This window comes from Bos mutus, chromosome X, assembly GCF_027580195.1.
Source record: "Bos mutus isolate GX-2022 chromosome X, NWIPB_WYAK_1.1, whole genome shotgun sequence".
Classification (NCBI taxonomy): Eukaryota; Metazoa; Chordata; class Mammalia; order Artiodactyla; family Bovidae; genus Bos; species Bos mutus.
In genome coordinates, this window is record NC_091646.1 from 23,884,586 (window position 1) to 23,902,356 (window position 17,771).

Consider the following 17,771-nt stretch of genomic DNA (forward strand, 5'->3'; position numbering starts at 1 on the left):
AAATGAAGGATTTGGTTTCAGTTCCTTAAGACAGCAGTTGAGGGACCAAATTAAAGTTTCTTATTCTTTTCATTCTTCCCTCCCCCATCCGGATTCCCTCCTTCCCTATTATAGTTTCATGCTTACCTATAAAGGGTAAAAACTGGATTGGGAAGTTCAGTGCAAATCTTGAACTGATTTCCCCAAAAGGACTGCACCAGTAGCCAACCCTGCCACTGGCTCAGGAATAGCTAGACATGAGTTTAGCCTTGTGATGACTTTGAGAGGATTGGGAGAGATTGGCCTAGAGATGGAAAATTAAGAGATGAAATAAGTAACAGTCTCAGATTTGGACTAAGTTATTTTCTTTCATACCCATTTACTACAGGAGATTTTGAAATGGCAACTCTTAAGCATATATGATACAGTTTAGAGTGAGAGAGGGCAGTAAGGCCACTTGAGAGACAGTCCTCCAAAGCATTTCAGGAAGTCCCATTTTCTTTGTTGACTTCCAACCTAATACATTTCTAGTTTCCCTAGAGTAGCAGTTTTGAAGTGTGATTTGAGAACTCAGGGAGTCCCAGAAACTCTTTCAGAGGTGTGTAAGATCTTCCTTTTACTAACTACATATCTGTGTGAAGCTGGTTTTTATTCATACACTTCAACCAAAATAATATATGACAACACATTAAATACAGAAACCAATGCCGAAATTTAGCTGTCTCCTGTTCAGCCAGGCAGCGAAGATATTTTGCAAAAACACAAAAGCTTTACTGCTTTTCACACTTTTTTCATTAAAATGTTATTTATGCTAACATATCAAGACTGGGTTTAAAATTAATAATAAATTAAAATTTTTTTCCTGAGTTTTAATTTCTAAAACAGTAGATGTCACTATATATCATGTAAACAAAAGCTCTTCGGGGTCCTCAATAATTCTTAAGAACCTTTTGGGTTGTGTTGGTTATCTAGGGCTATATAAAAAGTGACAGCAAAACATAGGTATTTAAAACAACAAACATTTATTATCTCCCAGTTTCTGTCAGGACTTTGGGAGCAGCTTAGCTGGGTGCTCCTTAGTCTCAAAGAAATTTCAGTCAAGGTGTTTCCTGGAGCTGCAGTCCGCTGACAGGTGACGGGAAGCAGGAGGGTCCACCTCCAAGGGGACTCATTTACACGTGGAACAAGTTAGTTGATTGGAAGGAGGCCTCCGTTTCTTACCACACGGACCTTCTGAGTGTCCTTATAACACGACTGCTGACTTTCCCAGAATAAGTGAGCCATGGAAGAGAGAGAGCAAGGAGAAAGCCGCAATGTTTCTTACAACCTAGTCTCGGAAGTGATACACTGTCATTTCTGATGTATTTGATTTGTTAAACACAAGTTACCAGTTCTAGTCCACGTGCAAGGGGAGGGAAATTGAGCTCCACCTCTTGAATAGAGGAGTGTCAAAGATTTTGTAAACATATTTTTTATTTTGGCAGTGCCGCAAGGCATGCAGGATCTTAGTTCCCCGAGCAGGGATCAAACCTGCGCTCCCTGCAGTGGAAGTGTGGAGTCCTAATCACTGGACCACTGAGAAAGTCCTTGGACATATTTAAAACCATCTCAGGGGTCCTGGCACCAGAGTACTCTGAGAACCATTTCCACATAGCAAAGGGGTTCTTTGGGAAATTTTTGTCTTTCTGGGAAGACGAAATTAAGGCATTTCTCGAGGCCCTTTTTAGCTTCTGTCTGTCCCCTGTCCATTGTTCTCCATTGCTTTCACTCTGCCCAAACCACCCGAGAAATTAACATTACTTGTTGATCTTTAACTAATGGAAATCTCTTGCATATTGCACTGAAATGAGGAATTTATATAATATTATGTATTATTTATAAATAATACATAAAATGAAACAGAAATTATAATGTTTGTTTGTTATATTTGTTTTTATTTACAGAATAATATAAATTACATATATAGTACTGTGTGTATATATGTGTGTATGTATGTGCATGTATGTGTATATATATATATTTTGTTGTTACTGCTGTTGTTCAGTTCAGAAATTTGGGAAACACCTATTATGTGCCAAAATGTATACTGGGCACTGAAAGTCAAAACACAGTCTGCTCTGCCAAGTCAGTCTAATGTGGAAATAGACTTAAGTACAAATAATTTCAAACCAGTTTTATAAGTGCAAAAGAATGTGCAGAGTCTATGGAGGCAGCCAACAGGGGAGGGGAGAGCTCTGCCCAGGTAGAGTGGAGGCTTCATGGGAGATGTGCTGTATTAATTTGTAACAGAATCACATGTAAAGCTTTTTCAAAATAGCACACTATTCCAGTCACATTTTGAGTTTACTCTGTCACCCTAAACACACTTATAAGTAAATAGGTTTATTAAGATCCTGCTGCCTTCTATCTTGGGCTCTGTGAGATCCATTCCCTTTTGCCTTATTGGGGAGAGCTCTATGGGTGTTGATTCCTCCAGGGAAAAGAAAAAAATTGGTAAATGAGTTCCTGGCTGAGCACCCAGATTTGGCACTTTGTTAAACTCATTTTTGAATTTGTTGCTAACCCCCAAAGAAAAGAAAGGGTAGTGAGAAAAATGTCAAAACCTGTAGACTTGAGTTAAGTTGCAGTCAGGTAGGACTCCTTGGGTGTTGGAAACATGAGCCCACCCCATAATGCTTCTCATCTTTTTTGCAAACTGAAGCAAAACTGAGATGGAGCCCTTCTTTCTGAATTCTCTGCCGGAATAAGAAAACAAAGCAACAGGAGAGTATCTGATTTCATTTAACTCTCTCAAATAGGCATTGTAAACCCTCTTAGGGAGAGTGGAGAATTGAAGGTTAAGATGCTCTCTTGCTAAATGCACTGCCCCCTGCAATCTGATGTTATTAAGAGGGCTTGTTTGGGCAGAGTGGTAGCACCTTTGTAAATTTCTCTTTTTGTTCTGCACAGCATTTCACACTATCCAAAAAATATCTGTGCCTCCAGCACCCCTCACACCCATGCTCCAGGGCCATCCTCTGATAATTGGAAAGGAGCCCTATTGTAGCTTTCAGTTTGTGGAGGTTGTAAGCAAGCTGTCTGAATCTGATGATGAGTTGAAAAGCTCCATTGCCTTATTAAAATAAAAACACACAAAGAAATGCAGGATTCCTTTGGTAGCATTCAGAAATCATCTGTTTGTTTTGTCTGCCCCCAACTGGGTAGTTTGCAACACACAACTAATCTTAGAAATTGCTTAGTTCAATTTAAAGGCGATTTGATAACTCAACTGGTGGTCTAAGTATGGGACTCAGCAATCCTTGGAGATACAAATATTGAAAATATCTGTCATCAGATTTCAACCAGTGAGGATAGGACAAGATGTACAAGTAGGACAATCACAATAGAAGAAATGATATTTTCACAGCCCTTTCCAACTCGAACATTTTTAGCACATCTCAGATGTCAGTCTGACCCTCCTTTGCTCCAATGAATGTCTCTTTCACCACTTCCCCTATGATACTACTTACCTTGTCATTTGCATATCCCCCCAAAGTTTGGTATTTTATGACATGAGCACTATCTTTCCCTTTTCCAAACACAAAATCTGTAGTTGAATATAGTCCATTCAGCATCTACATACCAAGCTTCTGGCCCAACTGCTAACCCGTGAGAAAGTCACATGGTCCCTCTACCCTCATGAAATTACATCTATGTATTCCAGCCTTCCTTGTCCTGCACTCCCCCTCCTCCCTTTCCTCTCTGACTTGGCCTAAAGGGGCAATGGATTAGGTGACACTAGTAATGACCTAGAAAGGAAAGAACAAAAGCTGATCTCAGCTCCCTGGTCCAAAATCAATGCTTACTCCCACTGCCTCTCCGATTGCTGCTCTGGTTTGGCCGGGCAGCTTTGTAAGCTCAGTGGTGCCTTCCACCCTCTGAACAAAACAACAAAACATGTCCTAAATGAATCAATGAGTTTCAGATCTGGTACAAGTCATTCTGCCCAAAATGGAACTCAGGTGCTTTCAACATTTGTCAGCACCATCTATGTTGGTATAAGGATTAGGCTCTGATAAATAGGAGGAGCTTCTAGCCTAGTTAGGGAGACAGAGACACACAATTTTGATACATTGATGGGTGAGTACCGAAACAGAGCTATGTACAAAAGAATGGCAGCAGCATAGATGGCGAAGTTAGCAGCTCTCTTGTGAAAAGGTAACTCTTAAGGAGGGCCTTGAAGGAAGAACAGCAATTCTACAAATGAAAGAAGGAAAAGAGTGTTCCAGGCAAAGGGAACAGTGTGAGAGAAAGTCTGGGCTAGTCTTTGGAATGGTAGAAAATGATAGTTTAGCGTCAGACTGTGAAAGGTTCTCGGCAGCAGAATTAAGCATGATTCTGCATCATTCTAATGATAATTATTTTAGTTTACATGCTTTTTTGTGTTTTCAATTTTTTTGAGCTCGTATTATTTTATATTAAGAAAAAAAGTCCTAATGATAAAGGAGAAAAGTTCAAGATCTGCAGTTGGGGATGAAAGGCTGTTTTTATTGGCAGTGGTTTCCAATTAGTGCTGCTTTGATGCCTGGCCCAAGCAAATCATTGCAAGAAAGCCAAGGGAATCCCCTCCCCCACAACTCAAGAAGGGGACGCTCCTCTTGAGGATGGTGGGAGACCCCAGGGAAGATCACGTGTGCCCATCTGCAACATTTCAAAATAGTTCGTGCATGCAAAGGGGCCCTCTCCTTTAGTTCCACATTTAACACATTGAAGAGACTCTTTTTCCTGAGTAGACTGCTGTGAGCAAGCATTGGGTTTGTCCCAAGCGAGAGCCTATGGCTCCACTATTTATATGTCAAATGATATGTTTGACATGTATGATTAGAATAAAGTGGAATTGGAATCAAAGAACATTCCCTTCAATTAAATTGTTTTTTCCATTCCAGGCAACTAATTGTCCAAACTTTTTTCTTTTTTTTAACCAGAGACAATTCAGTTGAGCAGACTGCCTTATTTCATGAGTGGAGATTTTTCTATTGTCTGTCATGTGCTACTAGCACAAAGAAAAGAAATCTGAACTGAGTCACACGTGGGTAATTAATATGTCAATTTAGTTTTAGGTATCTTTCTTTAAAGAAATAAAATATTCAACTCATCTCCTTCTAAACTTACTAGTATAAGCAGGGAGACAGAAAGTTACTTAAGAAAAGATAAAAGTAAAATATACTTAGTTCCCATGCCAGAACAAGTGTAGGAAGGAGTGACAAAGAAGAGGAGAAAGAGATGCCCAGTAAACCCAGTAGGCAGTAAACTGCTTCTGTCCTACTCTGCTACTTTGGGGGCTGTGGTGTCATCAACTCTCCATCAGTTTAGAAAGTCTTCTATCCTGAAAAATGTAACGTCTGGCTTTCTTTTAAAAAATCAAAGTTTTTGGAAACCAAGACTTATTTTCTCAGTCTTTTGGAACCGAAAAGCTGTATGTGGGGACTGTGAAGTATTGGCCAGTTTTCTAGATGCGCTAGAGCCCTGCTCCTTGTTTTCATCGAGCAGCTACTGCCTCATCCCGCAGGTCCTGGGGGTTACTTGAGAACAAGCATTTATTTCATCATTTTGATGTTCTTTGTATACCAAACCCACCCTGGATTCTCGGTGGATTCTAATGGGGGTAATATACACTGAGAACCAAAAAGAACTCAGTGAATAGCCTATCAAGAAGAATAGGTTTTAGAGAAATAACAGTAAAACTTTTCTGGAGAGGAAAGTCTACAAAGGAAATATATCCAAATATTAACAGTGATTATCTCTGGCTGGTAGGACTATAAATAAGAGATTTTTTTCTTCTTTTACATGTCTATGTTCTATAATATTAGCAATGATTATCTCTGGCTGGTAGGACTATAAACAAGAGGGTTTTTTCCTTTCTGCATTTCTATATTCTATAAATTCTCAATAGTGAACATACATTTTTCTTTTATAATGAGAAAAAAGCAGCAGAGTTCATTTTCTAAGATGGAAGAAATAGATTTTAACCATTCTTTGCTGCTCTTACCAATTTCTTTTCTCACGCTTCACCCTTATCTTTTTTTCAAGTCCATCCAAACTGGCTCTTTCCCAGCTCTCCTGACTGTCTCTTTCCACTGTTTCAAGGAGTCTCTCTCTCTTGTAGACAAGCCCTCTCTTTCTCTAAGACATATTTCACCTTGTAGCTTTTCTGGAGTTATGTCTCAATAACAGCTTTATTGAAATATAATCCACACACCATACAATTCATCCATTTAAAGTATGTAATTCAGCTGTTTTTACTATAGTCACAGAGTTGTACAACCCTCACCACAATGAATTCTCGAACGTTTTTGTCACCTTCAGAAGAAATCCCATACCCTGTAGCTGTCGTTCCCCAGCTTTCATCTGTCCCAGCCCAAAGCAACTACTGATCTACCTTATGTCTCTCTCCATTTGCCTATTCTGGACATTTCACATGAATGGAATCAATCGTTATGTGGTCTTTCATGACTGGTTTCTTTCACTTAGCGTAATGTTCTCAAGGTACACCTCTGTTATAGAATGTAGGAATACTTTTTTTATTTTAAGACCGAATAATACTCCATCATATGGAATATGTAATCATTTATCCATTTATCAGTTGATGCACATCTGTCTTGTTCTGCCTTTTGCTATTGTTAATAGTACTGCTATGAGCGGGTGTGTACATGTACTTATTAGGAGTACTTGTTTTTAATTATTTTGTGTATATACCTGTTACGTAGTGGAATTGCTGGGTCATGTGGGAACTCTATGCTTAACTTTGTGAAAAACCACCAAACTCTTTTCCGCAGTGGTTTCACTATTTTACATTCCCACCAGCAATGTGTGAGAGTTCCAGTTTCTTCACTTCCTGTCTTTTTTTATTATAGTCATGCTGGTGATGTGGTATCTTACTGTGGTTTTGATTTACATTTCCCTGACGATTAACATATCTTTTTATTTAAAAAAATTTTTTAATTGTTTTTGAATCTCAATTCTTTTTTTAAATCGGCATATAGCTGCTTTACATTGTTCTTAGTTTCTGCTGTACAGCAAAGTGAATCGGATATACATATACATATATCCCCTCATTTTTAGATTCTCTTCCCATATAGGCCATTACACAGAGTATTGAATAGAGTTCCCTGTGCTATGTAGTCGGTTCCCATCAGTTATATATTTTATGCATAGTAGTGTATATATGGGAGAAGGCAATGGCACCCCACTCCAGTACTCTTGCCTGGAAAACCCCATGGACGGAGGAGCCTGGTAGGCTGCAGTCCATGGGGTCGCGAAGAGTTGGACACAACTGAGCAACTAAACTTTCACTTTTCACTTTCATGCATTGGAGAAGGAAATGGCAACCCACTCCAGTGTTCTTGCCTGGAGAATCCCAGGGACTGGGGAGCCTGGTGGGCTGCCGTCTATGGCGTCGCACAGAGTTGGACACGACTGAAGCGACTTAGCAGCAGCAGTGTATATATGCCAACCCTAATCTCCCAATCCATCCCTTCCCTCTTCCCTTCCCCCCTTGGTATCCCACCTGATGATTAATCTACCTTTTAAAATTCAACATCAGATTCTTAGACACGAATCCTTTTGAAGGCCACCACCACTTTGCTACCAAGTAAAGACCATCCAAACTGCTATACCAGATTAGTCCAGTGATTTACCCAGTCCAATAGCTAGCTAGTCTCTGAAAAAGAGTAACAGGAAAAATATTTAGGGAGAGAACATGGTTGTACTTTCTCATACCCACTTTAACAGATGAAATATTATTTATCTTGTGTATATAAAGTTATCTGGGACTTGAAAAAGCTTAATTATCTTGCATATATAAGTTTATCTGGAATATAATATATATTTCTATAGATTATATATTTATATTCTACAGGCTCATAATAATGGAAATAAATTGCCAAATGGCTAACATTGTAAGGTATTATTCTGTGCCAGGTACTATGCTAAGCACTTTACATGCATTGTCTCATTTAATCATCCCAGCAACCTATCGTTTGCTTCATTTTAAAATAAAGAAACTAAGCCTCAGAGAAGTTTAGTCTGTCTAGTAAGGTTTTCCTGTTAAGTAAGTGAGGGAATAATTGGCATTTGAAACTCATATGAGTTAGACTCCAAAATCAGTGCTCTTAGCTACTACTCCTAATAAGTTTTAAGGGGCTGTCCTGAGAAGCCAACCATCATTATATCATAGCTCGTAGATGATACTGTGTTCTAAATTCAAAATAACTAATTCAGGAACAAGTTTTAAAAATACAGTCTCTTAGATCCATCGTGTATGTCCTATGGAGGTAATGAGTACTCTGTGAAGTAAGATGATCTTTTATTTCCCCAGGCTACCTTGTTCAAGTGTCAGAGAGATTCCCTAAGTTCTACAGTTTTAATGAGCCAGACATTATTTACATTCCTTGTGTCTTTCTTAGACTTTTATCTTGACCCAACCGAGTAATATCTTTCCATATTAAAGTGGGAGGTCTTAGGTTTATCACAGCCCTTCGTCCCCTCAACACTTAGATAGACCCTCTCTGAATCTGCTCCAGTGTGTCAGTGATCTTTATGATCAGCCAAGAAAAAGACTCCAAGAGTTGGGAGGCTGGAAGCAGTTCAGAGTGTTATGCTGAGTTTTTTTTTTTTAAACTTCTAGAAAAGTCAAACGGGAAGGCTTTGCTATGAGTTCAATTTTTCTTGCCAGCGCTATGTTAGTGAGAGAGAATTTGGAGGTAGGAGGAGGCCTAAGGGAAACTTTCATTAAAGGGATGGCCATCACTTCTCATAGACTAATAGCCATATTCCATTTCCTCGTGTAAGGAGGGGAATTACTCGGCCTCAGCCTTTAGTCTTTCAATTTCCACTCTTGGGAACCGTATTATTACCTTGTAAAACGGAGCATCTCCCCTATTAGCGTTAATTGAACGCATCTTTTTCCTCTGTGAGAAACTATAATGTTGACTTTTATGTTCAGAGCCCTATACTGAGCCTCTTCACTTTGGAGACTGACGAAGCGCAGCCACCAGGAGTAGGCTATGAGAGAGTTTGAGCATAACAGGAAGTAACTGTTGGGGTATCAGGAGTTATATATGTCTCAATAGCCCTTCCCCAGTTGTTTTGTCCATCACCCTGGCTTTACTGTGATTCGAGCCTTTCTGAAGATGTGCCAAGTATTGTAAGCACGCATTCTCTCTGTCTTCCTCTGAATCATTAGTTGAAATGAGTCGTCTTATGGTAATAAAATGGAAAATGGCATTAAATGCAAGAAAATAATTTCCACCAGTCTTCTTCTTTTAGCCAAATCTGAGAACAACCCCCAGAAGGCATTTCTGGGCTCTCACCAGTGTCCAAATGAGATTCAGGCCTCTAGCTCCTCCAGAGGCCTGTATATCAGGTCAGTCCATTCTTAGCCTGGAGACAATATTGAATAATTACTCCACTGCCAGGAAATTCCCTAGTGAGACTCTCTAAAAACTTAGTGGAGACTTAAGATAAACTTGGATACAGGAAGTACTCTTTAATTTCCTTTCTATCGATACTAGAAATATTGCTTTAGAAAATAAAGAGTATTTTACTTTGTTTACCACTGGACATCTTTTGCATAGATAGTTTAGTATTTCTTTATAAGCATATACACTTCCCTCCAGTCTATAGTGTCTTATTTTGTGTGTTCATGTACATCTGAAAGAAGATAATAGGCCAAAAATTTTGCAGGGTATTTATGGGTGTGTGTTTATGCATGTTTGCATATATAATATGTTTTCTCTCTCTCTGTGTGTGTCTGTCTCTCACACGCACTCCTATAACATGAAAGCCAGAGCAAATATATAAAATATACTAAGAGCCCTCCCAACCCCCTTATAGGAACCACAATATACAAACAAAGAACAAAGAAACCTTCCTCCTCTAGCAGATGTGAGTTTCTCTGATGACATTGTCAGGAGAATTTCATAGAGCTTATACTGCTCTGAGCACCCTGCGATTCTGATCTGCAACTAATAGCCAGAGTCTATATGGAAAGGGGCCATCTCTAGGGTAATAGCATTGAAAATTACAATCAATGCACTCAATTACACTCAGAAGCCAAAAGATATGTAGCGCTTCAGTGTGCCTTGTAATCTGCACCTTTGAGAATGTAGGTAACAGCATCTGAATGAAAAATGGAAGCTGAACGTGTTAGAAAATGGATGTTAGAATTAAATCATCCTCCTGATAGGAATAGCACCTTATATGGCAGGCAACTTTTTTTTCTAATATCATTTTATTGATTTTAAAAAAAACCTAAATTGTGACCTTGTAGCCAAGAATGTCTTTTAAAATCATTTATTGCTCTAATCAGCCTGGCAGAGCCTTTCTGTCATGCTGATAAGGAAATTAAACTTTCCTCATACTGGGTTTACTTGCGTCTTATGCACAGATGTTTTGTTTTTCTTTCAGGGAACTAATTCAGAAGTTAAAATCTTTCATCAGCTTCTATAGTGCTTTGCCTGGCTACATCTGCAGCCATAGCCCTGTGGCTGAAAATGACACTCTTTGCTGGAATGGACAAGAACTCGTGGAGAGGTAATCTTTTTTGAATGTTAAATATAGCAGTATATGAGAAATACTCATCATATGCTCATCTCAGGCTTAGTTATGTCTTCTCTCCATTAATTTCATGAGAAAAATAATAGAAAAAAACATACACATGAACATCTATGACATGGCACATGCTGTCTATAACTTACAGCCCTCATAGAACTTACAAACTTTGAAGCGCACAGAGAACTATGGATTCAGGTACATTTTACAAATGGTAAGCATAAGGCAAGTCTTTTTTCTGTGGGTCTTTGGCTTCTTCCACCTTCTCATTATGTGGGCCCTTATTGATTGATTGATTTAAAGAAATCATATTTGTACTAATGGTCGTTATTTATGAGAATGAACTACATATCAAGCACCATGCTAAGTGCTTGTATGTGTTAACTCTCTATCCTTATGTCAATCCTATGAAATTGCATTATTTCCCCCTGTGTTATAGATGAAGATGGAGAAAAGAAGAAAGGGGAGGGAAGGAGGAGTACCATTTCACATCATTTTTATTGAAATGTTTGATTCTTTGAGTGTTTCTTAGTATTATCTGTACTAACATTTGTCATCTCTGAAGAATTTGCTAATCGCTGGAAAGGAAATAATATATATTCTTTTTCAGCAAATATTTACTGAGCATTTTCTAAGTGCCTCTCATGTAGAAGTAAACAGAACAGGCAAATTTTTCTATCCTCTAGGAGCCTTCATTCTAGCGGGTTAGTGATATTCCTGACCGCCATTGCTTTGTATGTGTAGAAAATGGCTTACAATTAAAGAATTAAATCAGGAGGGTACAATGCTTAGGAAACTCCATAATGGGGTGGATGAACATGCTTTCAAAAATGTGTGTGCAAGGGGTAGCATATTATAGAGGGGAGTACAGAAGAGACCTGGGTGCAAGTTCTGAATTTTTCACTGGCCAGTTGTTTAACCCAGGGCAAGTGACTTGAGGCAAGAACTGAGGTGGTTGGGTTAAAGTAGCACTAGTTCCAACAGTCTGTGTGTTTTATTTCCTTATCCACTCATTCACCCATACCTTCAACATTTATGTTTTGAGATTGATGTTTATGATTATGTTTTGAGATACTATGCATTAGGCATTGAGGTGGGTGCTAGGGGTATGAAGATGAACAAGATGACAGGCAAGTTACTTGCTTTGAAGACCTTTACATTCTAGCAGAACCCAATATCCAGACATAGGATAATTAATAATGATGCTAAATGGAATTAATTAGTGGTGTAATGCCATGGACAGAGGAACGCTTTGGAGCCACATGAACTTGGGTTTTCATCTCAGCTCTGCTACTGACTCGGTGTGGTCTTGGGTGAGTCACTTCACCCAGAAAGTGTCAAGATCCTCTTCTGTAAGAAAGGGGTATCTCCCAGTATTGTTGTAACTAGCAGGTGAGATAAAGCCCCTAGCAGGCAGGCACATACTGGAAGCTCAGTTGGTGTTAGTTCTCTTCTTTCTACCTTCCCCCACCACCCCTCCTCTTCCCAGGGCAAAGTAGAACATAGGCCTGAAAACAGCTTGTTTCTCAACTAAGCTTTGTACTGACCTGAAACAATGGGAATGGGGTGTATATTTATCATGCTAAAGTTTCTATCAGGTGCTGAGTAGAATCATGAAAATGTATCCAACTGTTGTGGCATATTCATTTAAATTATCAAAGAGAAGCAGTTGGTATTTGGCTTTATAAAAAGCAGATGCTTTAAAACGGGTATGCTGTTTAGTTGCTTAGTTGTGTCCGACTCTGTGCGACCCCATGGACTGTAGCCCGCCAGGCTCCTTTGTCCATGGAATTCTCCAGGCAAGAATACTAGAGTGGGTTGCCACTTCCTTCTCCATTAAAACAGGTATAAATGATACCATATTTCAAAAAGAAAATTCCCACAGGTTCAGTATGTGGTTCTTGCGTAAACTTGATGAGAAACCATCCCAATAACTTACCCACTGGTATATTAAGATGGTGGAAAATGAACAATTTTTCATTTGTTTTGAGCAGCATAACCATGGTTTTTTTAATTAAAAAGCAAATTTTAGTTTATACTTATTTACTATTGTAATCATTCATTCATTTACTCATTTAACAAATATTTGAGTGCCTATTATGTATCAAGCACTAATATTTGTTTCCTCCTTGTTGTGATCATTTAGAGCAAATGTCGTCACCGCACTGAATATATCTTCTGATATATCAGATGATCCCGTTTTAGTTACTTCAAAACGGTTTCTTCTTAGGCAGTCCTATGTTTTTTGAATTAGTGGGATTTTTAAAAATTGAATTTTACTCATATAAACTATTTATGTTCGGTATACTTTCATGAAGGATGTTGTCCTGAAACTGAGAAAATCGTTTTCTATCAAATGGTGGAATCCAAAGCCTGCTAACTTTGAATGAGTCCAGAAGTTAACCAAGGGGGCACTTTTGCACCATGAAAATAGCTCTGCTAAACAAAAACTTTTCTGTTTAATTTGCCAGCTTTTAATATCTTAGGATATTGAACAAAATAATAAATATTATAGTATGGAGGAAAGCCATTATTTCAAGCTCTTATTTGTTACTTCTGCAAAACCTATTTTTTTCAAAGCAACTTTTATTGTTAATATATATGATGCAGAAAATGAAGGAAGGAAGAGAAAGAAGGTGGGAGGAAGGAAGGAAGTCAAATGTTATTTGTAGACAGAATACGGGTAGTGTAATCCAGGAAGTGCTTCTTCCATGGTTGGCAACCTTGGCTTATCATTAACCTGTACTTTAATCACTGACCTAATGCAATGATTGGAGAAGGAAATAGCAACCCACTCCAGTATTCATGTCTGGAGAATCTCAGGGACAGAGGAGCCTGGTGGGCTGCCGTCTATGGGGTCGTACAGAGTCGGACACGACTGAAGCAACTTAGCCTGCATAGCATGCAATGCAATGATGGGAGCAGGAAATAGTCTTAAACTAGGTTTTTACCAAATTACTCAAGAATATACATTTAATAATATGAAGTTCTGTAGCCTGAGCATATGTGTGCCCTCTCTTTGCACCATTTATGAAGAGTAGCCTTGAGCTGCATGTATCATCTATAGTTTTATCCCCTCTCTGAGGCTTTTCATTGAATTTCTCATTTAGTCTTAAGTAACAGTTGCCACTTCATATTGTCAAATGGGTTGTGACTTTGTTATCTTTATAGGTTGGGTTTGTGTTCCTTTGAAAATATTTTACTTTAAATCAAGAAAATTAATGAAAATCAAGGATCCCGAAAAAGAATAAGACTTGTCAGTGGAGACACATGATTAAAATGAAAATATTGATGTTAAAAATCCATATCAGCTGGGTTATCATAACTATTTATACCCTCCCACTGTGGATCTACCTATTTCTCAACTTTTAAAAGTCAAACAAGTCACTGTCTCTCTGAACAGAGCCATATCTCACATCCTTTCAGTTTTTATCTCTTCTGAATAAAATTAATCAAACTATGCAGGAAAAGAACGTTTTCACACATCTAGTCTCAGGGAGTACCACGTAAGCATCATTTGTCTTCTCACCTCCCCCGCCCTCCACCTCCTCCCCATCTTGGCTGGAAATAAATATTGGCTTCCAGGATTTCACAAAGAAGTCTTCAAATTAGCAAGCTTGACTCATGTGAGGTATACTCCATCATGAGAACCAGCATGTATCCTTCAGGCAAAAACCTCCTACCACTGCCAAAGGCAGAAAATCCTCCATCTTTTGCCTTTGTAGAAGCACAGAGAATTTCAACTAGAGAATCCCTGAGACCAAGATAAATATAAAGGTGCTCACGGAAGAAAGCTAACACTGGGCTTAAAAACAGCTAAATGTAGGCTTTGCCTGCAATGATGCTGAAAATACCTGTATGAAGAGTGAACAATTTAGCAAATACATTCTCAAGCACCTTTTTAGAACTGTTAGGCCAACTATCTGGCTGAAATTTTCATTCTTCTTTTAAACGGTTTGATACCACGTAAGCCCTGTTTTATTATTTAATCGTTTATTTTGAATTAGCATGAGAGAAATTATTTGAACCTATACATATTTGAAAACCTTAGAAAAAATGCTGGTTTTTCCATTTAACATCTGATAATTCAGGTTCCTTCAACAAAAATTGAGCACTTAGTATGTACTAGGCCCTGTGGGGCATCAGTGATAGGTATTAGAAGCCAGTGCCTGCCCCTGCTGAGGGGTTTCCAACTCAGTGAGGAGAAAAATAAGGGAAAAAATCAGCCAGCCTTTTTTCCTCAGCAGTCCAGAGAGAGCTCCCCTCAGAGGTGTCAAAGCAGAGGTTCTACCCATCTGTATTGGGTATCTTTTCCTGCATAGTTCAATTAAGTTTATTCACAAGAGATAAAACTGAAAGAATATGAAATATGGCCTATAGAGTGACAGTCACTTTGACTCTTTAAAAGTTGAGAGATCTGTGGATCCATAGTGGGAGGGTATAAATTGCTATGATAACCCAGCTGATACTAATTGATATTTTCTTCAGCATCAATATTTTCATTTTAATCAGGTGTCCCCACCGACAAATCTTATTCTTTTTCAAGATTCTTGATTTTCATAAATTTTCTTGACTAAAAGTAAGGAATTTTCAAAGGAACAAAAACCCAACCTATAAAGATAACTATGCATGCTTGTGTGTGTGTGTTGAGGTGAAATTCATATGATATAAAAGTAACCATTTTATGGTGTACAATTCAGTGGCATTTAGCACATTCACAGTGTTGTACAATCAGCACCTCTATCTTGTTCTAAGACTATATCATCACCCCAGAAGAAACCTTGTACCCATTAGCGGTCACTTCCCATTCTCCCCTTCCGTCAGCCTCTGGCAACTAACCAATTGCTTTCAATCTCTAGATTTACCTATTCTGGATATTTCGTATAAATGGAACAATTCACTTAGCATAATGCTTTTTAAGGTTTATCCAAGTTGTAGCATGTACCAGCACTTCTTTTCTTCTTATGGCCATATAGTACATTTTGTTTATCCAGTCATCAGTTTTCCACCCTTTTTTTTTTTTTTTTTTGGTTGCACTGAGTCTTTGTTGCTGTGCGTGGGCTTTCTGTAGTTACGGTGAGTGGGGACTACTCTAGTCGCGGCGTGCGGGCTTCTTATTGCGGTGGCTTCTCTTGCTGAGGAGTACAGGCTCAGTGGTTGTGGCATCCGGACTTAATTTGCCCCGTGGCATGTGAATCTTCCTGGACCAGATATCAAACCTCTGTCTCCTCACTGATAGGCGGATTCCCATCATTGTACCACCAGGGATGTCCCTCCACCCGTTTTTATGTTAACCCTGAGCAACTACCGCTCTGGTTAGGCTTTTCCCACCCCCTCTGAATCAGCTTGGCTCACGCTTAACCTTGAGGATAAGAGAGCCAAAGCTTTAGGTCTTCCATCCTCATCATACTTGAGCAGCATTCCCGTGCTAGGCTCTCCTCCACCTGTCCTCATCTCCATGGGCCTTTGCAGTCATTCTCCTCTGAGTCCTTTTTTCTCAGCGTTGTATATATACTCAGCTGGCTTCTCCTACAGTCAGCATACCTCCTACAGGAGTTTCTACTTCCCTGGTGACCTTGACGTTCATCCATTCCACATGTACAACTATTTGTGCTTTGTGGCACGATGCCTCAGTTCCCTCTCTGACCCAGTCCTAGCTGGTTTTGCTGCTCCTCTGCCATGTTGTTGGCCTCCATGGGCCTGGATCTAGATGTCAGCCCCAGAATGTTTCTGTTCTCTTCTGGCTAATAGATCTACATAGCCACTTGTGTTCATTGTGGATCAGTATCCATTTTGCACTTCCTCAGTATGACGCTGGGACTCTGGGTGGAGTACACGGGGCACCTGGCATTAGAGAATAAACTCCATGAGATCCGCAGGGTCACACTGCAGTGAAGGCACGTCCTCTGCCTCTTAAATAATCTTACCTTCCACTTCACCTGAGAGACTATAGACACATACTCTTACTGCGAATTTTCCCTTGTTGCCACTGATCAGACAAGTCTTCCAATGTTTATAAGGCCTCTCCAGGATTTCTCTACTTAATTGGAGAGGCAGAAGCAGGAATATACAAAGCAATTATTTTACTTCTCGAGTTTTGTTCTGGTCTCGAAACCTTCTGAATGCTTCAGGAAAGTAGGGTAATGAGACTATTTTTCTTCTGCTGGATTGGAGGGATAGACTGTGTCATAGCAACAAGTGGGAATGAATGTGAGAACCATTAACACCCAATTTCTGACATGTACAAAATAATTTTTTTTAATTGAGATGAACAAAATGGTTGATTTTGGCTGTATATGCAGGAAAGATGAGGGAAAATAGTTGATTCTGTTTTTATAATGCAGTTATTTAAAGAACACTGTTTTGAGGATTTGAGGTAGGAGGAGGGGCCAATTTGTAACACTAAAAGGTTTTTCACTGGTTCACAGAGCAAAACGGAAAGACCTTCAGAATCTTCAATCTGGCAATGAATGATTAATTGCAGAAAAGACCTATGTGCCGAGTGTATAGATATTCAGACACAGACATTTGCACAGCTCATTCCAATCACATCAGAACAGGCCAGCAGAATGCAGCAGTTGCTACATATAGCTCCCATACTCTCATGCTAAAGTAAGTTATTATTATTGTTTGCCTTCTGTTCGTTTAGGATTATGTTGTAGTTTTTGAAGGCTCAAGGCCGTATACATAGAATTTTAAATATGGTATAGCCAGTGAAAACCCCGATGGAGAAGCAAATATAAGATTACAAAAAAACAGAGCCAAGAGGAAGTGGGCAGAGGAAAGAAAGTAAACAGTGGATCATGGAAATAATATTGAGTGATATTGAGTCAAGTCCTAAAGTCATTTGCTTCTGAGCTGGTTTAGGCACAAACCAGACTAAACTCGTGCTGAAGCCAGGGCTTATATCTCTTCTCAGCAGCCCCTGTTGTGGTGCCTGGAGGATTATAATCTGAGGTGCAGTCTTCAGTATCCCAGCTCTTCTCATTGCTAGTTCTTCCTCTGCCTCCTATCCTGCAGGAAGCTCTGCTTGTGAAAGGCTGGTAGGAGGGAGAGAAGAACAAATAGGGATTTGGTTGGTTTTCCTTTTTTTTTTGACCAGGAAAATATTATTTTGTTTGGAGCACTGTCTGCCTCCACGTCTTCTCGGTCCCCTTCAGACATTTTTGGATTTCATTTTATTCAATCTTCCTGGAAGCAGA

At 39.2% G+C, this 17,771-nt stretch overlaps 1 protein-coding gene across 1 annotated transcript in view; it reads left to right on the forward strand.

The window, feature by feature from the left end:
* Window positions 1-17,771, forward strand: part of GPC3 (glypican 3) — a 460,444-nt gene that overhangs the window by 300,614 nt on the left and 142,059 nt on the right. The window contains exon 5 of the mRNA XM_005906523.3: window positions 10,426-10,551. Within this exon, the coding sequence (XP_005906585.2) occupies window positions 10,426-10,551 (126 nt within the window). The remainder of the gene's footprint in view (window positions 1-10,425; window positions 10,552-17,771) is intronic.